Source organism: Ostrea edulis, chromosome 3 (genome assembly GCF_947568905.1).
Source record: "Ostrea edulis chromosome 3, xbOstEdul1.1, whole genome shotgun sequence".
Lineage (NCBI taxonomy): Eukaryota > Metazoa > Mollusca > Bivalvia > Ostreida > Ostreidae > Ostrea > Ostrea edulis.
Genome location: NC_079166.1, coordinates 44,427,184 through 44,454,564, shown reverse-complemented (window position 1 = coordinate 44,454,564; position 27,381 = coordinate 44,427,184). Strand labels below are relative to the sequence as shown.

At 34.9% G+C, this 27,381-nt stretch overlaps 1 protein-coding gene across 3 annotated transcripts in view; it reads left to right on the top strand.

Moving 5' to 3' along the window:
• Positions 1–14,347: 14,347 nt before the first annotated feature.
• LOC125673760 (adhesion G protein-coupled receptor L3-like) overlaps positions 14,348–27,381 on the top strand; it is a 31,874-nt gene continuing 18,840 nt past the window's right edge. For 2 of the 3 annotated variants that reach the window (XM_048910553.2, XM_056157833.1), the window contains exons 1-14: positions 14,349–14,457; positions 17,950–18,011; positions 19,253–19,361; positions 19,496–19,593; positions 21,798–21,974; positions 22,175–22,265; positions 22,608–22,753; positions 23,681–23,818; positions 24,966–25,196; positions 25,280–25,342; positions 25,580–25,741; positions 26,320–26,469; positions 26,598–26,696; positions 26,901–26,995. In XM_048910553.2, coding sequence (XP_048766510.2) covers positions 17,969–18,011; positions 19,253–19,361; positions 19,496–19,593; positions 21,798–21,974; positions 22,175–22,265; positions 22,608–22,753; positions 23,681–23,818; positions 24,966–25,196; positions 25,280–25,342; positions 25,580–25,741; positions 26,320–26,469; positions 26,598–26,696; positions 26,901–26,995 — 1,602 coding nt within the window. In that variant the 5' untranslated portion in view covers positions 14,349–14,457; positions 17,950–17,968. Of the gene's footprint in view, positions 14,458–17,949; positions 18,012–19,252; positions 19,362–19,495; positions 19,594–21,797; positions 21,975–22,174; positions 22,266–22,607; positions 22,754–23,680; positions 23,819–24,965; positions 25,197–25,279; positions 25,343–25,579; positions 25,742–26,319; positions 26,470–26,597; positions 26,697–26,900; positions 26,996–27,381 lie in introns of all 3 variants that reach the window. The other variant, XM_056157834.1, reaches the window with a different exon arrangement.

Genomic DNA, 27,381 nt, shown 5'->3' with positions numbered 1-27,381 from the left:
ATCTATCAACTACCAACATTCACTCTTATAGCAGGGTAGATGCATTCATTACCATATATCATGAAGCAACCTCTCCTAAATGAGTTCGCCAACTTTGTAGTATAAACGACAGATCGGTGAAATTGGAATTGTTTTGATAGGAAACATGCATGTCCATAAAAATACATGTACTGCAGCATGTAAATTATGAAAAAATATATTGTAATGAATTGATTTTCAAGTGTATTATTTAAAGCTGTATATTTGACTTGCTACTAATTCAATTTTTACGGGGAAAATATAAACGAATTTTGCATTCGAACTCTCGCACTATTATGCTCTGGACGCCATTTCATCAAACATCATAACTAGTTGCGTAAGCTTAGTTTGGCGTAACTTTCTGACTAGGGCTAAATATTTTACGTAATTCGTTTCATCAAAATGGCGTAAGATTATAATTTACGCAAGTTTTCTACTAACTAGCAGAAACACTACGTCAGGTCGAACCCTTAAAGGACATTATCTCATGTTTTCAAAGTATACAATAATACATGCATTTTGTCTTCTTTATGCTTATAGTAATTAATTCTAATAGTTCGTTCGCCGAAATTTTGCGATAATTAACCACAATACATGACTTAAATCTAAGCCCCGATTTCAAAAAGTCAAGTTAATTAGGTAGGTAGTCACGTGGTACAGTGACGTCACATGCGCCCTTCGGATTGTGACAGTACTGCAAGATATTATTAAAAACTCAACTTTTAGAGGCCTAATTAATTTACCATGGCAACATTTAAATCGATGTTGATAAATTGTCCGAGTTTTATATGTGTTCACCACCAGTGAACACATATAACGATGTAAATACCAAATATAGCGAGTAAAGCGTGTATGAAATCGGCAAAATGTGAGTAAATAATGTGTATATGAGTCGCTGTCTACAAACTGTTTGGGGATGTTATTCCTTTATACATCTGTAATTGGCGCTGTTTTTCTAAAATAAACAGTGCAATCATTATTTATTTTTGGATTACACAAATTATGATACGTTAAATTGTTGACAACTAGGCCCTATGCCAAGCTATTGTCACACGCGCATTTCGGAAGAAAGAAAAAGACAACACACACACAAATCAATAAAAATATTCAAATTTAAAGTGGTAATCACATTATTTTATTTTGATAAAGCAATCTTATTACTATTTTTGAATTGTGATCTGCACGTCTTTAGGAAGTACGAAGTGGGAGCACGGCGTTGCATGACGCACTCAAGATGCTACGAGTTCAATAAAGAAATATTTTATAATTCAATTTAAAGTTAAGACATACAATATTCTATTATTTGTATAATTAAAAGTTCAATTATTTTGTATCTTTATTTTTTGTTGTTGTAAATCTACCAGTTGGTAGAAGTTACATTGTATCGTCGATATATGTTGTTACAAGGTGAAGGTCAGTTGATCTGAGTGTGTATTGAAATTGAAGAGCAAAACAGAATGTATGCTATAGGCCTACCAGTGCTTATAGCTTCGATATATCCATTTTCTCGCAGTTTATCAGGTCTCTGTCCAAGCGATGTTTGAAAAGGTGACTGGTTGGTGTGTTTTTAAAGGTAAAGTTCTTGCTCCAACAAAAAAATTATCCCTGTCTTTTTTCTCGTACCTTCCTTCGAAAAATTGAAAAATACTCAGTCTAAATCCTTTCTACCGACAACTAGTACACCCGAGCACGGCACAAAACATCTTAATGCATTATTATTTACAAGCCGTTAACGTGACAATTGGTTTTTTTGTCGATTAAATCTAATCTGTTTATGATATGGCTAATAGATGTTTTCAAACCCGAGGGCGCATATGACGTCACACAAAATGGCGCGTAAACTAGCGAAAGAAAATATGCATATCGCAAATTTGAATTTCATCGCTTTCAAACTCGAAAACTACGCAAAATATTTCATTTAAAACACATTTAAAGTAGTTTTAGGCATAAAAAGAGTTAATTTTGCTGAAAAAATGAAAAAGTTTAGAAACATGCGTTGTGTCCATTAAGTAAGTATTCTCGTAAGCAAAAATCATGGCGACTGTTAACTGTTTGTAGATATCTATGAAATTTTTAACGACGAGCTTTGGTCGTGATCGATTTTTTCAGACAGAATGCTTTCAGACGTTTACAACGATAAATATGTAAGGCCATAAGGGTTACTTCCCTTTGTAAACTAGTAAATTTATGGCTATAATTATTTTTCACAAGTGTCTATCTGTACATGAATGATGAATGTACAGTGTTATTCCCAAATCCCTTTGTAAAGTAGTCCACCGTAAAGGGAACGTATCATATGTAGGCTATCTATAAATCTCTCAAAACTTCGGCTCGGACTAACTTAGCCTAGTACCCGAGGCCTTCCGAGTGCAAGCACGAAGGCCTGGAATCCCCATCCAATGGCTGCGCTCCTGTGAAAATCAATATGGCGGCTAGTAAGGTAAAACAACATAGACACACTTAAATTTTGATCAATTTGGCATTTTCTTGCTGGTTCATATGCAAATCAATTACATGAATACAATTTATGCATCATTTTCTACGCTGTAGAAGCATTATACGGCCTTGAACCATCTATTAATACCCGAACTCGAGTATTAAACGAGCCTCGTCTATCTCACAATATCACCAGCTGATCACCATATCATCTCCCTGCTTAAGTTGAAACATAAACAGTGCATACAAGCGTTATATGTACATCAATATTTTGTGTAGGTATATTTTTGTCACTGGCATGCAATTGCTTTCTCTTTAGATTATGTCCAAATGCTTGAAAATTAGTCCTACGTTGATTTAGATAAACAAAGTTGCACCATGCATGTACTCCTGATCTATCTTCCAGTTACAGTAAATACAGTGCAACATTGCACTCGGACTTGACATATACACCTATATTGCAAGTAGACATATCTGTATGAAACAATTAAAGGTTTGATAACATAAAAACAACATCCATATATGCAGGGATAGCCCCGCCCCCTTTTTCAGATTTTTTACATGTTAACCATTTTGGAAAGGGGACCTGACTCCCACACTTTTGCCACCCCCCTTCAAAAATGGTGCTACAGGCCTGCATAGATGGAATGCCTGGTGTAAGTGGTCCAGCACACTTCATGCTTTTACTCAATATTATGCATTTGAAGAGGATCAGGTTCAAATCCTGGAGGCATTTCACTTTGCAATTTTATGTAACCTACTTATCTTAAGCATCCCTTCTTTATGGCTTATTAGTTATATTTCATTTTTCTGGTTTTTGTGTTTTCATATTAGACACATGAGGAAATTCACAGTTATTCTCGTCCATATGAGGAGGAAAGATGCCGTCATTTTTTGTGGAGATTTTCAAAATATCAATAATAAAGTTCTTCCAAATAAAAAAAAAAGTCTTCGTAAACAGTTTGATACTTGACGAATTTCGGTGATAAGTGATGTGCAGGATAATCCGTGCAGATATATATTTTATGTTCTCAAATAAAGAAAAACATCTACATGTACATGTATATCAGGCACGAATCGGAGTGACTGGGATAGGGGGATCACCCTGCGTTGCTACTCCACTTTTTTAACAATACGATTTTTTTTTTAAAATTTGTACTGTAAGTGAATGAGAGGAAATTATGAATAAAACTATTTATCGAGGTATGAGCATTAATAGAAGAAGTCTACTTACCCCCCCCTCCCCCCCCCCCCCCCCCCCCCCCCCCCCCCCCCCCCCCCCCCCCCACCACACACACACACACACATGTTTGTAGGTAAATGTTTTGAGGCACTCATAATAGAAGACTATAACACCCCCACGATTGAAGAAAATGTAACCTGAAAGAGAGAAAATTGTGGAATTCACTGCAAAGGATTATTTGAAAAGCCAACATCTAATTATATTCCAGCTGCACCCACCCCACCACCCCTCCCCGTCACTTTGCAAAACGATGGTACATGGCTCTAGATACAATGTAGATGTTTCGTGTCGACCAACATGCACTTAAGATATAATAATCTTTGAAATCATAAAACAACTACTTTTTGTAGAAGAAGAGATGTAAAATACTGTATATACATAGGCCTATATAGATAAAAAACAAATTTTGTTTATGGAGTGCTATGTTTGATTTAGTATGCAGTGCCCAAATAGTATGGTATAGGAAAATTTTACTGCCTCTGCCAACACGGCCATCTCTGTCTCCTCCCAATTCCGCTTGTGCATTTTCTTTGCGTTCTTTTCATTCATTATTTTGGTCCAGACAACAAGTGAAAAAAAACGAAAGTATGATGTACGCATGCTCAGGACGCGGTAACTAAGTACGAACTTAGTCGAGTAGTAACGTACGCATGTATTTACGTCGTTTCGTGAAACACAGTTTGCGCTAAACTAAGATTATACGTAACTAGATTTACGTAGTCGGCGTAAGACTTAGTTAGTTGAAAATTTACACTTATTGATGAAACGGCGTCCTGATGTAAAGGTACGATTAAGGTTGCAGACGTGCATTTTTTAAAAACCAGGCGTAAGTCATAATAAAATTCTAACTTAATAACATACATATTATGTATCATGAGTGGGGTTTTTTTTCAGATGGACAATCATTAGATGTGTCTGACATATTGCTTAATACAATATTAGAATAGCATTTGAAATTATACATGCAACATACCCAATAAGTCATAATTAGCCTACATGTACGTTAGAATATTATGACTGGCAAGGCGTATTTAGACATGTATTTAGATACGCATTGTAGTCGTCACAGTACGTGCACACCAGTTCATATCATAAACTATCTATGATAAAAAAGAATATGTGATTGAACTTTGCCACGTGTTACATTAATTGCGTTGATACTATTGCGTATCCATATCAAACATTAAACGAGTAAAATTGGAATCGGAAATAGCTGTGTCGAAGATTCCAATTTTCTGTATACACACGATCTTCTTCAATGCAAACTACGTAGAGTCTTATAAAATTTAATATACTGTACATATGGTTATTATTTATTCATCAAACTTGTATATATGAACACCATCAACGTTGAAATTTGCATTACAGATGAACGCGGGAAACGGTTTACGTTAAATTTGATAGTCTGCGCATTTATCAACCACGTATAAATTTTGCTTATTACTGACTTTCAACATGATTAAAGTGCACACAAAACATATTTATGGTTGACGTACGTGCTCTATCTTAAAAATAGTTTTAAAGGCATAAAAAAAAACCCAGTCAATTTCGCCGATTTCTGTAAATCTTGTCAATCGCAGATGACGAAAATGAATTCACAGAACATATTACGTCACTAATTTCCATATGTATCATCAGGGTCAATGCCCTAGTGCATAATATTTTAATGATTAAACCAAGTGAAAACCTCATTTTAGGTTTACCCTAATTTTGAGGCGAAAATTGGGGCTTAATGTACCTAGCTCTTAGTGATTGAGAAAACGATTTCTTTTTATAGAAAAACCTGGTTCCCAGAACTCGTCTAACACTTTATACAGTAGCCAAATCATCTATTGGGAGGTTATTGCATGGTGGTGTCTTTTTAGATGTGCAATAAGTTTTCCTTTTCACCTTGAGGGGCAAATGGGCGGAAACATTGTGTCATGTGCAGCAAAAATATATTTACATCAAGGGTTGGAATCTCAACCATTTTAAAGATATTTGAACAATAAAAAAATGATGGAGTTGGAATGATCCCAGGGTACGTGCCCACCAGCATTCTTAATGCATCTTGATATGTGAAACAGGAATAAATTTGGTTTAGGGGGTTAGTATCTCACTTGTTTTAAATATATTTCAACAATCATGGAATAGGGTTGGGATGACCCCAGAGTACTTACCTAACATAATACCTAATGTATCTTGACATATGCAGTAATACTATATATCTACAGGTATATGGTATAGAGTATGAAAAAGTGAAGATAACGAACTCCTATAAGCAATACAAAATTAAGAGTTGGACCCCTGTTAAATGCACACACGGCTTATTCGCTAGTTATACAAGTACGACGAAAAGTATATTTAAGATAAAATGATCACATTTTCGTGTATCTTGCAGGATAACCTCCGAAGTTGAGAAATGTTTTGAAATATAAATGCCGAGGCTTTTCTATTTCAAACAACATTTCGAGACCAAGGAGGTTATCCTGCAAGATACAGGAGAACAGGAACTTTATTTCTATTCTACTACGGCTAAAAATATACACCCGATTGTTTTCCTATATAGATCTATCTATACGAATACGCCGATTTCGATATACACCCGAGTTATTTCCCTTTGGAGAACTCTCGTATATAGTGAGGCGCGAAACAATTTGTTTACACGCGGGAGTGGGACTAATATTCATCACTGCGTAAGTGAATGTACTCTGTGAGTTTTTCATACACTGTTAGATCACCCGAATTCGACTGATACACAAACTAAGTAAGTTATAAGAATTTAGGGAGTAATTAGATACATATAATTCTTATCATATCACGTTATTTCGTTGGTCATAAGTACCATATCAAAGATATTACTTGCAAATATGACATTGTTTTTATGTTTCCACTTTAGTAAAACATTTCTTTCGATAGTATTTTGTATTTCCCACATTTACATATTAAAAGAGAAGCCGCTTTTAATACATTTCATCGTCTTCCTCATTGACTGTAGGTCCACTCTGTCCCACTTAGTCATTCAAAGTTACACTAAATGCACCTCCTACACAGAAGAGTTCGTATCTCGAAACTGGCGTATGACGTCATGACAGTTAGAAACGGCCTACATTTAATTTATTTTTTTGCTCACGAAAGGGGTGAGATAGTAGGGGTATTCTAAATCTATTTTGAAAAAAATTCATGTATCTAGTTTAATGTTAACAGATTATATCAATTGCTTTGAATACAGATCAAGAAAAACTTGTCTGCGCATCGCCATGAGAATATGGTGGATAGTTTAGTCTCTGAGAGTCTAAGATGTCTATGACCCAATTCCTTTTCCATTGCTCTGTGATTTGGAGTATTGTCCTGACGATATTTTTTTTCTTAAAGCGAAGATAAAATCACAGCGAACAGCATAAAAAATCAAAATGATAGGAATTGTATTTTTGTTTATATATAAATCGATGCAAGTGCAACATTTTCATTCAAAATGTAAGCATGCATCTTAATCTTTATCGTTTGTGACGGTCTCTAGAAACTATTATCCCATTAAAGAAATTTTATATCTAATACTTTAAACATTCTATTTCATTTTCTGTAAAAGTTTTTTTTAGCTCTTTTTGGCGCAAATCAGTTTTGATTTCGAACGAGAGCATGGTTAATATAGGTAAGTCACCTTGTCCCCACACGGAATGAAAGTAAAATCTAAGTATTTGGAATTATCTTTTCATTATCTGTATTTGGAAATTCCTTGCAAAATATATCTTCTTAAAGAACAATAACAAAATGATTGAGTGTATGGAAGTTTTAATTTAAGTGCAATAATAAACTATTTAAAACGTAGCAGAGAACAAAAATAAATGTCTTATTTATAATTGATAATTACTGCGTAGCGCCTATTGCAGAGCTTTCGAACTACATTTATTATCCACGCGGAATCTCGTGTTAAGATACCGTTGGGAGGAAGTTATAGTTAGAAGAATCTGGCATTTCTGAAAACGAATTGGATGTATCGTGTATATTTCCCGTCATCTGTTCGCATTGAAAACATGGAACACATAGAAACCTGTTTAAAATGTAATTTGGGGGCAATCTGGCAAAAGTACAGACCTATATTATTATAGGCAATCTGGCTAAAGTACAGACCTATATTATTATAGGCAATCTGACTAAAGTACAGACCTATATTATTATAGGCAATCTGGCTAAAGTACAGACCTATATTATTATAGGCAATCTGGCTAAAGTACAGACCTATATTATTATAGGCAATCTGACTAAAGTACAGACCTATATTATTATAGGCAATCTGACTAAAGTACAGACCTATATTATTATATATATAGGTATGTACTTTAGTCAGATTGCAAGTAGATGAAAATGAAATGTCTTTATTTCCTAATAGTTTTTGATTGTTTTCTTCAGCGTTTGTCTGTGTAAATTTTCATCCCCAATACCACAAAACCTGTAATGCCAAAACAGGTATGAATTATTTTTTATAAAATGGAGATTCAAATTTCTTTCAACGATGTCCCCTGTAAAAATTCGGTCACAAGGGAATTTGAAGCAAGCAAGCGCGCGTGCGCGTGCGTACGTGCGTGTACGTGTGTGTGTGTGTGTGTGTGTGTGTGTGTATTACACGCTAAGCTTATGTAGAATTTATGAAGATTGTATTACTAAAACTGTATTAGTTTCATAATAAATGTGTACACTGTATGTCGCATGTCGTGTTTAGAATGTATGGTATTTCTCAATATTTGAAATGTAATGTATTTCATTTTGAAGAGAGCAAAGAACACGTACATTTGAAAGTTAACCATTTGAAGAAATGTACACAGACATCTACAGTTTTTGAAGTATCCTGTAAAATCATATACTTTTCGACAGGGTGTAATTTGGTCTTCTCGTCTGATTTTTTGTTGTTGTTATTTTCGTTGAATGGACATACTTGCGGGATTAGATCTTCAACAAACACTAAAATATGAACAATGACGAATGATACATCTTCAATCACGGAATCTAGATTGGGTTTTTTTCAAAGTACAAAACAATTTCACATACGTGATTCTGCATCATAATTAAAAATTCAAGTTCACATACAAGATTCTGCATCATAATTAAAAATGTCTTAAATGATTTAAGGTTTCTACATTCAATTTCCTAGCTTATGTATAAGTGATTTGGTCTACCAACAGTGTGTTGGAATTCCCAAAGGCACGCATTATGTTCCTTTGTTCCGTAAGCGAATGCGCGTGCGCAAGTTGTGTGAAGCAGGCTTTTTGAGCTCTGAATTTTGTCTGATTTTTATCGAATTTTACAGTGACCTACCGAAATAGTTTTCGAATATATGTGTTTAAGTGTTAGCTGGCGTGTTTTTATATTCGTATGAAGCAGTGTTTATTCAAACGTTTCTACATGAGAATAAAAAATCTCTTGTTGTGGCCTTCAACTCAACATTTAGATATATCGCTGACGCTCTATCTATTAACATACTCATTTTCATTCATATGTCGATTCGATATATCCTTGTGAACTCGAAATAAAAGACATCACTGAGTACTGCTTCATACGTATATACTTTATTGAAAATAAATATAAATGACAAACTAACAATCAATCTTATGACAAACGGGATGATTTCAGCGTCTCCGTCGTCAACTTTCCAAATTTATGTAGCAATATTCCATTATCACCTGCATATGGTGTTTACATCTCTCAACTTATTTGATACGCAAGCGCTTGTCAGTCAGGCCACTGAGAAACAAGTTAATGTTACAGGGGTTTTAACAGTCTCGTTTCAGTCAGTATTTCGCAACTTCTATGGTGGTTATAATGGTCTAGTTTGCCAATACAACCTATCATTGGGTGAAATGCTGTCTGACGTGTTTCATACCTATTAGAAGCAGTTGGCTATGATGTTAAAAACTTAGTCTTTAAAGTTCATCATGCGGAGGGGTGCTAGTGTAAAGTGTTGAAAATTCGTACATTTTGATCGTGTTGGTTTTGAGGATCGTATGTGAGTTCGAATCTACTAACCATTTTTTTTGAGAACCCATATTTCATTTACACCCATCTCGCATATATATTTAACAATAATGATTTTCTTTAATATGTCGATTCGATATATCCCAATGAACTCGAATTAAAAGACAACCACAGTGTTCTCCACTTCTGCTTCATACTTAGATATTTTACTGAGAGTAGATATTAACGGCAAACTGACAACTCAATTTTTTGACAAACACGATGATTTCAGCTTCTCCATCGTAAACTTCTCATATTTATGCAACTATATTCCATTATCACCTCATATGGCGTTTATATCTCTCAACTGATTCGATACGCAAGAGCTTGCTCTGCTAATGATCAGTTTTTAAATCGAAGCAGGCTACTGACAAACAAGTTGATGGTGTAGGGGTTTCCACAGTCTCGTTTAATGTCAGCATTTCGCAAATTCTATGGTTGTTATATTGATCTTGTTTGCCAATACAACCCATCATTGGGTCAAATGCTGTCTGACATGTGTCATACCGATTGTTAGGCCGTTCTTAGCACACTGAGTTTGACCACGGTTTAGTCCGTTTACCTCATCAAGATATAGGGCTCAGAGCGAGTGTGACCGGTCGACAGGGGATGCTTACTCCTTCTAGGCACCTGATCCCACCTCTGGTGTGTCCAGGGGCCCATGTTTGCCCAAATATCTATTTTGTATTGCTTATGGGATTTATGAGATTGATCACTGTTCATTATCTTCACCTTTCATATTGTGGCACAAAACATCTCTCCATCACAGCAGTTAATAGTTGGGTGAGGATCCTGGTTTTCATTTCTTTAAAACTAAAGCAAAATCTATGATTTAAACGTTTGTATCATCCAACAATATTTAAAAAAAAAACAATACTTGCGCAAGTCAATTTTTGACCAACTACATTATCCCTATACAATAGTTCTGAGTCATATCATCTGAATCATATGCTGTTTCAAATTCAAAGAATTTACTTTAGAGAAATATTGAACATTCAACCGTTTTGGCTAAGTGGTGAGGAATTAAACAAATCATTAGTAAATACAGTTTACTAACTAAAGAAGAAAGACAATTCCTGGATACTAACTCGTTATAACGAGATAATGAACACGTTACAACGAGATACTAGCTTGTTATAACCAGTTAGTTTTGGTTTTTGTTTACTTTTTCAAAAATGAGTCTATCCGACTTTCGTAGTTAGTAGCCTGCATCGAATTTTAAAAAAAAATGATCAAAAGAAGACCACGCTCTGCATATTGAACCAGTTGAAGGACATAACTACCCTAATTATGCAGGTAATATTAGAATAGTGCAATATAAGTATGGGAAGTTGACATCGGAGAAGCTTGAGTTGTTTACTTTGCCGTTAACATCAATCCAATAAAAAAAAAGGTCCTTTGATCCGCTCAAGTATTGATATACGTGAGCGGATCAAAGGATCTAATTTTAAATATATATTGCCGTTAACATCTGTGTTCAATAAGATGTCCAAATAAGAAACAGATATGGACTTCTCTCTGGTGTTTTTAATTTCTACTTCATATTAATATAAAGTGTAGTAAATAGATAAAACGCCGTCGATATATCTACAATTTCAAGTTGATGGCTAGAAGAAAAGATATTTTCTTCTCATGTAGAAGCTTTTAAGTGAATTCTGCTTCATAAGAATACAAAAGCAGGTTAGCTAAAAAAAAATTCACAATTCCTGTCTATTGCAATTGGAAAACATGATCACCAAAGACTGTAGATATTGTCAAATGAGGAACGCGTCTTTTGATGAACAACTTCAAAGCATTTGTGCGTATAATCAGAGTGATGTTTAACAAAGTAAGTTTTTAGATGAATGATCACAAGATATGAATATTTCCAAGTTCCATTGTTATTGAGGAAGCAGCTGTCTCTAACCTCAAAAAGCCTAGTCTTTTGATTCCTCGTGAGGGATGTTGTCAACTCGGGTGTTGAAAAGTCGTAAGTTTTGATGCTGTTGGCTTTGGAAAACTTCTGCTGTTCGAATTAATGTTTTGAGAATCCGTATTTCATTTACACCAATATCGCACATACATATGTATGTTGTGGCACAATACGTCTCTATCTCACAGTAGTTAATAGTTTGGTGGGGATCCTGGTTTTCATTTCTCAGAACTAAACAAAATTATATCATATAAACGTTTATTTAAGACTCTTAAAAACAGAATATGCGGAACAAAATCAATTTTTGCACAAAGTCAATTTTTCACCAACTATAATAATACTAAACAACAGTTCTGACTCAAAATTATACACTATCTAAATTTCTTACAAAGAATTTGTCGTAGAGAAATATTGAACTTGCAACCTCCTTGGCCCAGAAGGGAGGAATTTAACAATCAATATAGTAAATACAGTTTACTGAATGAAGAAGAAAGACAATTCCTGGACATCTAAGACTATGTACAGATTACGTACAGACTATGTTCAGATTACGTACAGGATATGTACAGATTACGTACAGATTACATACATACTATGAACAGACTACGTACAGACTATGTACAGATTACGTACAGACTATTTACAGATTGCGTACAGACTATGTACATATTACGTACATACTATGCACGTATTACGTACAGACTATGTACAGATTGCGTACAGACTATGTACAAATTACGTACAGACTATGTACAGATTACGTACAGACTATGTACAGTTTACGTACAAACTGTACATATTACGTACAAACTATGTACAGATTACGTACAGACTATGTACAGATTACGTACAGACTATGTACAGATTACATGTACCTACAGACTATGTACAGATTACGTATGCGCAGGATATGACCGTAATGGGAATGATCTACTACAAGTATTCTGTTTAAGAGAAATAAAGCGAACTTGTTCTTGAAATTTAGAGCAATGGATTTGTTATCAAATTCAGAAGGGTCTTCTCGTCTTCATTAACATACTAAATTAACTCCTTTCTTAATACTATGCATTTATTCAACTTTATCATGCTATTCTATCCGATGCATCCACTTATGATTATATTGGATTAAATATATCCATGTTTTGTTGATATATCGGATAAAATTTCCTTTACCTCATCTTCTTATAAACTAGAATGTTTACGTGGTTTTGTGAAACTTTACAAAGTGTTTCTTTACTTCTTAAAAATATAATGATACACGAGTACTGATAGGCGATTACTTTCTTAAATTTCCAACCATTTCGGTGGTAAATGTAGACATTGAACGTGTAATCCTAAGATTATCTCAGTATCTATGTCTTTTTTCCGCAATTCACATGTAATTAAGAATTTTCGTTGTATAACGTTAATTATATGATTGATTGATTGGTGTTTTCTGTCACACTCAACAATTTTTCAGCTATTTCTTGGCGCCCAGTTTTTATCGGTGTAAGAGAAAACCCAGATACAATGTACCTGGGAAGAGACCACCGACCTTCCGAAAGTTAAATGGGAAACTTTCTCACTTACCGGCGCGAGCAGGATTCGAACCCGTACCGACAGAGGTGAGAGGCCCTGTGATTTTGAGCGGGAAGAAGGTTCATGAAAAATATTAAGATAAAGAACAATGATAAATCTCATAATCCTAGAGAGGATACAAATTCGAGAACATGGTAAACCGGGACCCCTGGAAACAGCAGAGGTGAGATTTTGTGCCTAGGAAAGGTAAGCATTATCGGTTAACCAGTCACACCCGCCGTGAGCTTTCTATATTAATCAGGTAAACGACATAATCCGTAGTCAAAATCAATATATGTCTGAAATGAATTGAGTGATAAATATAAATTCGTTATTCATAGTTTTTACACAAGTTAAAAGGATATGTATTTATCTACATTTACATGTACCTCTGCAGCGCCACCGTAACCCTGAAAACCTACGACCGGCCAAAAGGAGATTCGTATTTCTCCTAGGCACTTGATAACAACCTTTGCTGTGTCCAGAGGGTCCGTGTTTGCCTTTCTCTTAATCTTTTTGTATTTATTTTTCATTCAAGAAGCAATGGTATCAACATATGCTACAGCATTTGTAGAATAAAAAAATCATGCCTACCTATTTCTCGGGATTGAAAATATGTCTGTGGTGTTTGATAATTAACTTCTATCAATGAAAAAAAACCTGCTCCAAAGCAACCGTGATACTGTTTGAAATAAAAATGAATTAAGATAGTATGTAAATAATACATGATTTAAAACCTTATGTTTAATTTGATATAAAATGTATATTATTCATTTTTTTGTATCAATCTTAAACACCACCTGAAACATCTGTAGCATTTATTACAGAAAGTTGACAAAAGTGTTACTATGTTAACCGGAAAATCATAGTTACCATGGAAATCATGAGCTACTGCTACAGCCAGCTACAACATTTATAAAAATTAAAAAGATGTTCAGTGGTACACTACTTTTAATGACCTGTGCGATTTCTGAATTTTTCTACCGACGAAAGTTTGTTTAAGACCTCTCTTAAGAACCGAGTTTCGCCCCAATTCAAGTAGCACACATATCGTGTGAAGCAGTGTGAAACATTTATCAATAGACAAAATGAAGCACTTCTAGCCATCTAGTATAGAGAGTAGCATTGTTTTATCGTTCATCATCAACATCCGGTTATGTAATTGGAAATTTAAAGAAGACACTTAGACTGAAGTGAATACACAATAAGAGGGGGCTATTAAAATGATTCTGACAATCTTAAGATGCCTAAATAAATGGGAAGACACACGGACATTTTCCCATAAAGAAACATTAACTTGAAGGTAAGTTTGTTTACCAAAATTGTTGTAGTTTTTATTTACATAATTTATATTTCTCATTTTAAGCATCGCTATGTATGAGACAATGTTTAAAACTGTAGAAACACTGGTTGAATTATATAACTCCAACATTCTACCATCACGAAACAAATCTCAATTGTTGTGGTTTTTTTCAACAAATAGAATACTAGGCTAACAAACACGTTGAATTATATCAATTAGTTATGAAGCTATCACTCTTTCATGGTGCGTGTGTAGGAATTTCTTGAGATGTGAAAAACAGGAACTTTTTTAAAAAGTTTATGCACATAACGTCCTGATTGGAAAAGAGAGTACCTGCGCAATCTGAAAGATGCACCTGTAACTCGGGCATGAATCGGTACCTGGATGTCCTTAAAATCCTGATATGATAAATTCTAAATGTATCGATAATCAGATGGATTATATTTTGAAGTGTCTGGAGATTTTGTTGCTTTACTTCTTTTTTTTTTTTTACTGAAATCCATTCACGAAATATTCTTAAAATCAGTCTTGTTTTCTGCCGCTTTCAACCAGAAAATGTTACTTAGTCCTGTTTGCGTTTGTAATGATATAATGGCGGATAATACAAAGAAACGGATTCATGATATGGAAAAAAGGCGAGATAGTGGAGACTGTAGTACGTAGGCACTCGAGGATTTCTAAATCAGAAAGTTGTTAAGATGCCACAAGTATATATGACACGCCAGCAATCTTTGTGTTGCGTCTCTTAAAGGACAAGTACAGCATCAGGATGAGATCACAAATAAAATGAGCAAACCGTGGTACAGAAGAAAGGTCAGCGTGCATGATCAAACTATTGATACAATAAATGTGGTACAGAAGAAAGGTCAGCGTGCATGATCAAACTATTGATACAATAAATGTGGTACAGAGGAAAGGTCAGCGAGCCTGATCAAACTAATGATACAATAAATGTGGTACAGAGGAAAGGTCAGCGTACATGATCAAACTATTGATACAATAAATGTGGTACAGAGGAAAGGTCAGCGAGCCTGATCAAACTAATGATACAATAAACGTGGTACAGAAGAAAGGTCAGCGTGCAGGATCAAACTAATGATACAATAAACGTGGTACAGAAGAAAGGTCAGCGTGCAGGATCAAACTAATGATACAATAAACGTGGTACAGAAGAAAGGCTAGCGAGCATGATCAAACTAATGATACAATAAACGTGGTACAGAAGAAAGGTCAGCGTGCAGGATCAAACTAATGATACAATAAACGTGGTACAGAAGAAAGGTCAGCGTGCAGGATCAAACTAATGATACAATAAACGTGGTACAGAAGAAAGGCTAGCGAGCATGATCAAACTAATGATACACTATATTTGGTAACTGAACTATAGGAACAACGAAAAATCTACTTTCAGCTTGATTCCTAATTCACATGTGATGATGAAATGTTGTATGTTTTGTAGACAGTGATAACATTCAACAATATGACGCAGTAGGAGTCTTTCCTATCAGACGATATAATGTGTTTTTATTTTTAACGATTGACGCGTATTTATGCGAATCACCTTTGCTATCAAAGAGACTCTTTAAGTCAATGTAAAATTTGAATTGTTGCTACATGTTTATAAAATCGTCTACATGAAGACCTGTATTAGTTACGACTGAGATGGCTTGGTAACAATCATCTTTAAGTTTGCAGTAATATAAATAGAATAAGTTTTGGGTAGGGTTTTGCATCAGGTAAACAACAAAACGTCATGTTGCTCAAAATATTTACAGATTAAACGTTTTGTGTATATTCATTTTTTTTTTCATTTTTGTATCGTTTTCATGTTTCTTTTATTTCCGATGTTTTGGGTGTGGTTATCATATTTTACATACAATTGTACTCATCTTTATGGGTTAACAAAGTAAGGGAAATCAATTGAAAATACTTAAGTATTCCGGCTTTGGGAAAAAACACCAAACAAGATACAAGATACATTTCATTGAAAAAGACGAAAATATGATAAAGATATTGTGGGGTTAAAGAGTTGGGCAAACACGGATCCCTGGACACACCAGGGATGGGATCAGGTACCTAGGAGAAGTAAGCATCCCCTGTCGACCGGTCACACTCACCATGATCCCTATATCTTGATCAGATAAACTGAGAATTCCGTAATCGAAATCAATGTGGCAAGAACGGCTTAACAATCGGTATGAAACACTTCAAACAGCATTTGACCCAATGGTAGGTTGTATTGGCAAACGAGATCGTTACAACAACCATAGAATTTGCAAAATGCTGACTTTAAACGAGACTGTTGAACATCCCGCACCATCAACTTGTTTGTCAGTAGCCTACTTTGATTTAAAAACTGATCATATGCAGTACAAACTCTTGCATATCGAATAAGTTGAGAGATATAAACACCATATGCAGGTGATAATGGAATATTGCTACATAAAGTTGACGACGGAGACGCTGAAATCATCCCGTTTGTCATAAACTTGAGTTGTTAGTTGCTGTTTATGTCTATCAAATATACAAGTACGAATGTTGGTGTAATTTATATCGAGTTCACTGGGATATATCGAATCGACGCATGAATGAAAATGATTATTGTTAAAAAAAAACACATCGTCGATATATCTAAATGTCGAGTTGAAGGCCACAGGAAGAGATTCTTTTCTCATGTCGAAAATTTTTAATAAATTCTGCTTCATATGAATATAAAAGCAGGTCAGCTAAAAAGGGGGCAAAATTCGTGTCCATGGGAATTCCAACAAACTGTTGGACGACCTGATCACCAAAGACTACGAATATATTGTTAATTAGGAACTCCAGCATTTTTTAATTTCTATTTCAGCGTATGTATGCGTGCAATCAGAGTGGTGTTTAACAAAGTAATTTTAATGAACAAAAAAAGAAGATCGTCTTCATTAATTTTTCGAATCAATACATAACAGTTTTAATTTTTTAAAATGATTCTTGCCAGAAAGCATTTCTTTGTTAAGAGGCGCCATGTTCAGTGCATTACCACACTCTATACAGATCTATTTGCACATTCCATTTTAAAGTCATGGGAACCACTCAAATTACGTACTGCGATTCTTATCCGTCTTTTGTAAACGTTTGAACATTGCTAGTTTTTTCACTGAGTCTTGTTACCCAAAGCTATCATTCTATAAAAATACGCCAAGTATAGTGACCATCACTTATGAAAGCAGAACTTGCAGTCACTGCATCATTTACACACATATATCTTCCGTCTTGTGTTTGTAATGCTCAAGTGATCTGTGAGCCCCACTACCCCCTGTTCATACCATTTTCAGTTCTGTTTTGATTTAGATTGAATGCGTTTTGATAATGTAGATATTTTCATCAAGAACTTTTTTGGGCATGGTTTAGATTATCAAGAGTATAGGAAGAGAGGATAAAACTTTTATTTTTCTGTTTCAGATTATCAAGGGTATATGAAAAGAGGATAAAACTTTTATTTTTCTGTTTCAGATTATCAAGAGAATAAGAAATGAGGTCAAAACTTGTATTTTTCTGCTTAACACTGTTGTATGGTAAGTGTTCACTGTGAGTCCTGATTCCTTGGCGTTTTTGATTTCTAGATTTTAATGTATTTATAGACTTCTTTTTAAGCCACATTTATCTTTGAATTATTCGGGGGGGGGGGGGGGGGGGCTCAGATCTAAACGAAGTACGTTGAGAATTATATGTATGATAATGTACTGTTAGTTTATTTTCTGTCTTCTTCGATTGTAATTATAAGAAAGGTGAAGATAACGAACAGTGATCAATCTCATAACTACTATAAACAATACAAAATAGATAGTTGGGCAAGCACGGATCCCTGGACACACCAAAGGTGGGATCAGGTGCCTAGCAGGAGTAAGCACCCCTGTCGACCGGTCACACCCGTCGTGAGCCCTATATCCTGATCAGGTAAACGGAGTTATCCATAGTCAAAATCAGTGTGCCAAGAACGGTCTAACAATCGGTATGAAAGACGTCAGACAGCATTTGACCCAATGATAGCTTGTATTGGCAAACTAGATTGTTATAACGACCATAGAATTTGCGAAATGCTTACTTTAATCGAGATTGTTGAAACCCCTGTACCATTAAATTGTCAGTCAGTAGCTTGCCTCGATTTAAAACTGAACATACGCAGAATAATATTGCAATCTTGCGTATCGAATCAGTTGAGAGATATAAACACCATATGCAGGTGCTAATGGATTGATTGATTGATTGTATCTTGCTTAACGTCTCTTTCGAGAATTTTTCACTCATATGGAGACGTCACCAAGACCGGTGAAGGGCTTCAAATTTTGGCCTTTGCTCGGTGCTTACCGTCATTGAGCAGTGAGGGTTCTGTAGCGTACCACACCTACTGTGACACGGGTCATCCGTTTTTAAAGTCATCTCTGAGGACCCGTGACATTCACACCTGATGCCGAACATTTGGCGATGGAACTGTCACTACCTATTTTAACGACTTAGGTTTTTCGCGGTCGGGATTCGAACCCCGGCCTTCCGCATGCGGGGCGAATATTGCTGCACGAATATGGGAAGTTGACGACGAAGAAGCTGAAATCACCCCGTTTGTCATATAGATGAGTTGTCAGAGTGCCGTTAATGTCTACTTTCAATAAAATATTTAAGTATGAAGCAGAAGTGGACGACTCTAATTATAGATAATGATATAATCCCTGTAACAAAAGGGGGGGGGGACAAATACCAGTAAACATGACATCATATAACATACATGTCAGAAATTACTTTGTTTTATGTACGATAGTGAAAACTGTACGTACATGCAGACGACACCAACAAGTGAATCTTCAGCCTTATATGGGAACAACTCTTACTTATCCAGAAAAATATCCGGAAGAAACGGGATTCAAAGCGTAAGAAAATAACAATTTTACAGACCATCTTCGATTCATCAAAATGAAAATATGAATTTCTCAAATCAATTAGCATATCTTTAAAAGAAATTAATTCGTTTTACCTTCAAATAATCTAGATGATCGTGTTTCAGAAACTGTTCCTGGGAAATCATCGCACCTTCAGGATTTGATGTCGTCGTGCATCCTTTGTGGTCGTGCGGCTGTAGAACAACCATCAAACTATATAATGGTATGCACTTCAATATATTTGTCACGTTTCTTCCCCATATCTTTTCATATAATAACGACTCAACTGTTTAACGGCCGCTTACTTCAACAAACTAAACAAAGCATATAGTAACATTTTTAAAAACTTGTTTTTATTCATCAGAATTCGAAATTGTAAACATGTATAGTCGAATCTCCCATACTGTCCCCTCGCGTGTTTTAGATTACCAGGTGGCTATTGAGACAACATTTACGACATACATACATACACATTTAGTAAGAAATATGTAAACTAAGCCACAAGTTACAACATTTGAATAATTTGACTCGATTTATACCGTAAATTGGTGTGTATCGGTTTAATTTGGGTGTGTTGAAAATGTTGGCAGAAAACTCGCCAAATATGAAATGCGCCAAAATTTCTACCCACAAAAATTATTCAGTTGTAAAGGAAATTACAGCAAACATTCAAGTGGTAAATTTGTAAATTACATATGGAGTTAATTCGCTGGATATTAACGAGGCCAAGCCTTTTCAATACCTTTATAGAATGACTGATGATAGTAGTGTCATACAACTTCTATATTCAGCTAGCTTTTCATTACACAAAAATCATTATCATTATTATTGTTCCTTACAATTATTCGAGCAACTTGGAATAAAAAAGAAGATTTTATGAATTTATATTGGTATATGTATGGATATTGTTAAGTACACAATTTAGAAAATTACATGTAAAGACTGTTATTATATGACTGTCCTATACCTTGGCCTACTTTTTGTATAAGGAATATGTAGCCATAGTATTATATCATTTTTTTTCCACACGGTTCTGTCCTCTTTTCTTCTTTCTTTATTTGTGAGTGCTTGTTGTATACATATTGTTTTACATTTTAATTACCCCATATCCACTGGTTAGGTTGGAATGTAGGGGTTTGTAAACATCCTAACCCGATAAATGCCATAAACAATATTTACTCACCAAAAAAATATTGTTCCTTACTTACTACTTGATGGAGGTCATGATTAATATGATTATTATAACTTTGATAAACAAGAAATTATGAGCACAGTTTTGCTTTTAACTAAATATGGAATTGAATCGTTTCCTCCAATGCATTTCGTTGAGCGATTGACGCAACGGTACAATGACGTTGGAATGATACAATGGAATAATGATGATCGTCCCCTGTTCAACAGTCATGCCCGCCATGATCCCTGTATCTCGATAGGGTAAACAGTGTAATCCGTAATCAACATCAGTGTGTAAAGAAAGTATGAAACGCTTTTAAGTGATAATGGACGCGACGAGGTTATTTTGATAAATGTATTCTTTTTTTCTAACGTTTTAGTAAACAGAGAAATCGTTATACCTTACATATTGTATGTCATTCACCTTCATTCTTTATTTTTCACGTTCTCTGTTTCTTCTACACCAATGACTTTTAAAAGAAACTATTGAAACCCCTGTAAAATCAACCTGTTTGTCAGTAGCCTGTCTCGATTTAAAAACTGATTATATGTAGAACAAGCTCTTGTGTATCGAATCAGTTTAGAGAAATACACATGCAGGTGATAACGAATATTGATATATAAATATAGAGAGCTGACGATAGAGAAGCTGAATTCATCACATTAGTCACAAAATTGAGTTGTTAGTTTTTATTTGATTTTCCTAAATATGCATTGGGTTTTTCTACTGTATCCGCAAATTCAAAAGTCTTTCAAAAATCACTATAATACTTATAGTACCTATAATGGATTCCTAAACTTCATAAAAATCCTTACAAATAAAGATATATTGTTGGATCCAGTAAGTGTTTTACCAAGCCTCTACCTTTGCTTCTCACGAAAATATCAACAGTTGTGAAGGAGAAACTTCAAACCTGATCCCACCTGTGGTATATCCAGAGATCCGTGTTTGCCCAACTCTCTATTTTGTATTGCTTATAGGATTACCTGTTATCATATTGATCACTGTTCATTATATTCACCTTTCCCTCTCGTTCCAAAAATGCTTCATGCGAAATTTGGAAAGAATTCAAATGGTAGTTATCAAGAAGTTAAACATTTTCAATTGTTGACGGACGATGACGGACGCTGACCAATTGCAATATACATAGTAAGACATTAGCCTTGAAACTTATACAATTTCTTGGAAAATTATAAGAGTTGCGATTGTGTGATATTAGGGGTTTATATTTAGAATTAAATTGATTTTTTAAGATACAACATTTTTACAACTGGGAAATCATTCGTTCGACTGCCCTGCTGAGATGGTAGACAATTCCAAACGAATTATTCGGATTGGATTGTCACAATTTTGGTTGGTTCTATCGACAATGTCCTCATCAGATGAAGGCGGTCTGCGATTTCGATTCATGGCTGTAGAAATTAACAAAGGTTGAGTATAGATCTTGATTATTGGTGAATATTGAAATGAAATTGAACTACTGTGGAATGTAGACTACTGGAAACAACACCATATTGGTTTAAACATTCACAAATCAAGAAAGATTTCTCACATTTCTTCACTGATCAATGGACTAAACTTCCTGATCATGAACAGTAGCCATTTTATGCATACAATTATCTTCATATAGGCAATACATGTGAAAGTAGTGGCACAAGACTGTTGGCAAGCAGAACGCCTACCTTCATCACCTCTCCCGGATTTCCATCTCAGTATCAACCGTAAATGTTCGAATCATTGTTGAAATTTTTTGCAACCAAAATCGTCTGAAACTGACGGATAGTTACTGTCCATCCGGTTTTCGTGATATTTTCACATGTTTCCTTATCTAAAGTTTATAAGAGTTTGTAACGTGAAATGTTTGCATAGAGAAGCCAGCGAGTTTTAATTCAGAGTGATCGTCTCAGAAACGCGGTGCAACAGTCCACTCTATAGAGGCGAATGATTGCACGTTACACCAAACTCGGATAGGCAGTAACGGAGGGAGGTTATCAGTGAGTTTCTGACGGTGGTATGGGCAATGACGCCACTTCTGTAATCTTAAACATCTTTCTTGATTTAAGAAATTTGAAATGTACTTGGTTGGTGGAAACTGCTCTGCCGGAGGATGACGCATATTTAGTGTTTGAGTTTCGATCCCAGTTTTTAGAGCAGATATCAGCATTCAATGGAGATTGCTTTGATTACGTTAAGTTAGATGGGCTAGATAGTAAGTATAAGTATTAATTTCTTTTAATCTTTAGATGAAAAGCGAAATTATTTTGTTCCTGTGGTTTTATATTTGATTGTCCACTTTTCAGTATGCATAATGAATTATATAACTAATGTTAACAGCTTTACAGAAATCAGTAAAACAGCTTTACAGAACTAAATCTAACAGCTTCATAAAACTCACATTAATAGTTTTACATGATTCCTACAAACATCTTGATAGAACTCACACAAACAGCTTTATAGAACTCACACAAACAGCTTTATAGAACTCACACACATATTTTTATAGAACTCACACAAACATCTTAATGGAACTCATACAAACAGCTTCATAAAAATTATACAGTGTTATAGAACTCACACAAACAGCGCTATATAATTCACACAAACATATTTACAAAACTCACACAAACAGCTTCGTGGAACTCATACAAACAGCTTCATAGAATTCACACGAACAGCTTTGCAAAACTCACACAAACAGCTTCATAGAGTTCATGCAAACAGCTGTACAGAACCCACAAAATTGAAATAGTTGTAAAGAACTCACACATGCAGCTTTACAAAATTCGCACAAACAACTTAACAAAACTCAACAGAGTCACATAACAAGTAGATTCTTACTATTAAATTAGTACTCTGTGACTATCAAAACTGATAAAATCCAAGTCCAATAAACATACAGCTGTACAATGTACATATAGTTCATTACCTTTTCTTTCCTACTCTTGGAAAGTTAGAGTGAGACAGGTACCATTCATATGAAAAATTACTTGTTTTATTAAAGTCTTAAATCCAAACATTATCAATATTAAATATACACATATTGTCCAGTGCTGCATGTGTTTGTATGATTTTATGATTAAGGATTTAGTTTGCATCACATCGTATGAATCTTAGCATTTTTATATATTTTATTCAGCATTTTGTGAAGAAAACGAAGAAAACATTCTGCAGACTCATTCCCGTGTGCTGAAAAATAAAACATCTGTGGAAGTTAGTTTTATTACTGACCATAGCATTGAAGAGAGCGGATTCGTTCTGACTTTTTACGTTAAAGGTCAGTTACTGACGTTTATTTAGGTAAATGTGCATGCATGGGTACCGGATGTGTGTACCACGTGCAAAATTGACAATAATTGGGGGGGGGGTAACCTTTTCTTGGATACACAAAATTGTTCTCAACACACTCTGATCCAGATTTTCATTTCTTAAAATAGATAAAAGGCTTCAAAATGTCTTTATAGAATGTTAGTTCTCGCAAGAAACTCTTGAAATTTCCTAACAATCAGTTACGCTTTCTGCAAAAACGATTCCACTCGTTGACAGACATATCCCTCTAATGTGACTCCGAACGGAATTTTAGATGACTGTCGAAGTACGCAAGCAAACCAAAGAATCTAACATTGGTTCGATTAATTTATTATCATTACAAATTAATACGTGTAAATATCATTTATTATTAAATTATGGACTTTCAAAATTTCTCATTTCTAGTAGCAGTAGCTAGGGCGTTTACTTCACAACCGAGAGGCTTGGATTTGATTCACAATCCCGGCGATGAGTGAAACTTAAAAAGTTTAATATAAGTAGTGACTGTTCCCTCACCATGTGCCCGAGAAGGAAGTGAAAGTCACAAGTCTTTCAGATATAATCTGATAAAGGCAGGTCACATGACACCATAGCCATTGTCACGATACTACAGCACTTCGTACCATGCATAGGTCAAACTTTGTGGCTCTTTGACCTGATGACGTCTCTCTAATGAAAAGTCAAAGATAATGAACAGTGATCAATCTCATAACTCCTATAAGGAATACGAAATTAACAGTTGGGTAAACAGGGACCCATGGATATACAAGAGGTTGGAGCAGGTGTCTCGGAAGATTAAGCACCACCTGTCAACCAGTCACTCCCGCCGTGAACACAAATGGGACGTAAACAACATCCAAACATTTAGTTACCATATCTTTTCGAAATATTAATAAGCATTGATTCATAATGAAATCACTAGGGTTACTGTATAGATGAAGTTATTTGGCCTTAAACAGCACCTCTCCAAAATTTAAATAAACGAGTGGAAATATTATAAAGGTGTATATTAAATCTTATGATAACACATTTTCCACCACAACTCACGCTTAATATTTCATGATTAGCTCTACTTCAGTATTTACAACAATGATAACTATTTTATTCCTTTAAAGAGTCCGTAAAGATACTATCCTTCAGAAGCAGCGATTCTGTACTACGAGAAGGAAAATCATTATGGATTCAGGCAGTAATAAAGGGCGGCTCTGTCTCCAGCGTCCAATGGTTTTACAATGGTATATCAAGAAGCAACACTTCTTCTAGACTTATAATGGGATCCTGTACGTCTGCCAATGGTACAGAGTGCCATATGCTAAACATATCAAGGGTTCTGCCACGGGATGAAGGTAATATTAAAATAGTTATTTTTGATGGGTCTTGCATGTACGAAAATTTATATTTTCATTTGGAATTTGCACTTGTATTGTAGGCATGTGGACAGTAAAAGTATCCGATGGTATTGCAACAACAGAGAGGAGTATCAGCATAAAGGGTAAGGACATATTACAAGGGGCAGTTCACTATTCGGCTTTGTTCTCAGACATAAATTTATATAAATGTGTATTTCCAATTATTTCTTATTAAAACGGGCGATTTTGTTTTTATAAGAGATATATTTGGAATTAGTTGAATGGAAGGATGCAAGCAGAGTTCAGATACATTGTTTTCTGCTGAAGTAACGAGTATCTTACAATGATATTATTTAGTACGTAATTAACTTTTTGTTTAGTTCTTCCAAAGCCTGTCCTACAGATGATACCAAGATACGATTTTTTGAATCTGACCGGTGATGAAATAAATATCCAGTGTAGTGTTATAAATCCTGAATCTATCATCGGCGTGACAAACGGAAGTTTAATTTGGCAGAAGAATTTGAAGGAAATTGTATCAGGTATTGATTAAAATTTTCCAAAAATTAGGATATGAAAAGAATTCTTTAGCATTGAATTTTTTTGTTTTCTTTTAACTTTTACTTAGTCTTTTAAACAAGCATTATCTTTCTCCACTATGACACTAAACATTACCTCACGTATTTGATTTTACTGTCCATACTATTTTGGAATTCATTTTACACATAAAGTATTATCATTGCTATAAAATAGTATTCATTATAGACAAAAACTTATATCAAGTATAACAATTACATCAAATACATTTACTGACTTCTATCATACCGATTGTTTCGCCGTTCTTGGCAAACTAATTTTGACTACGGATAACTCCGTTTGCCTGATCAAGATATAGGGCTCACGGCTGGTATGACTGGTCGATAGCGGATAATTACTCCTCTTTGGCACCGGTCGACAAAGGATGCTTACTCCTCCTTGGCACCTGATCCCACCTCTGGTATATCCAGGGGTCCGTGTTTGCCTAACCCTCTATTTTGTATTGCTTCTTGGAGTTATGAAATTGATCACTGTTTGTTATCTTCACCTTGCATACAATATTTCCTGAGACTTCACTTTGTAGGTTCTGGTTTCAATATAAATGATACAAACACAACAACAATGCTGACCAAGCTATCAGCAAAACCTGATGATTCCGGAAGTTACTCGTGCTCATTGTCTGGTTACCCCGATCCTGTCCTTGTTTCCATTGATATCACTGTCGCACAACCAGGTAGTGTGTGTAATGTAATGTTCAATAGGAATTCAGCTTATCAGATGGTTTTATATTTCAGTACATAATAATTATCATTGTAACATCCTCTACTATGCCGAAGATATTTAAGGGTTTTTTTACTGTAGGGCAAAAGAGATGTCTAGACGAGAACTTAGATGGCATAATATGGAGTGCAACGATCGTGGGAAGAAACAAACAGACATCTTGTCCCAATAATCAAAAAGGTTTCCACTACGCTCCTTATGTAGTATCTTTTTAACATAGGTTGTAAGAAATAACATGTTTAGTAATATTCTGATCAAAATGTCAATTTGTTATATATCTATCTATGTATATAATGCGTGACGTATCGATGGATGTTTTAGTATTTTCCTTAGTGGTAATACATGTACCTATTATGACAATAATCAAAATTTTGATTTAATTAGGAACTGCGACCCGTTACTGTAATTTACAAGGCACATGGGATTCCCCTAACCTGGTGAATTGTACTGATGAAGCATTTTTGAACGCTTCTATAGCGGTAAGTTTTCAATGGAGAACAAATGTGTGAATGTTCGTTACATTCACAAATACGTTGAATAACATTTAATCTTGTCACGTGCACTATGAATATCGAATAGAGTACAGACCAGTTTTCTTCGCAACTTGTCACATCCCTACATGTATTTGGTATCCTTGATAATCTTAAGCTTATATCATCAAATAAGTGCTAATTGGTTTTTTTTAATAGAACATACCTGTACAGTTATGTTAAGAGTGTTTGGGTTTGCAGAAAAAAGAGCTTATATACGTAATGGATTAAAGTCATCCTTAGTATCCTTGTAGATGATGAAATATGTCATATCTTGATTTTACAAGTACATCACGAAATGTACTTAAATATCATTATCTAGAAGGTCTAGATCC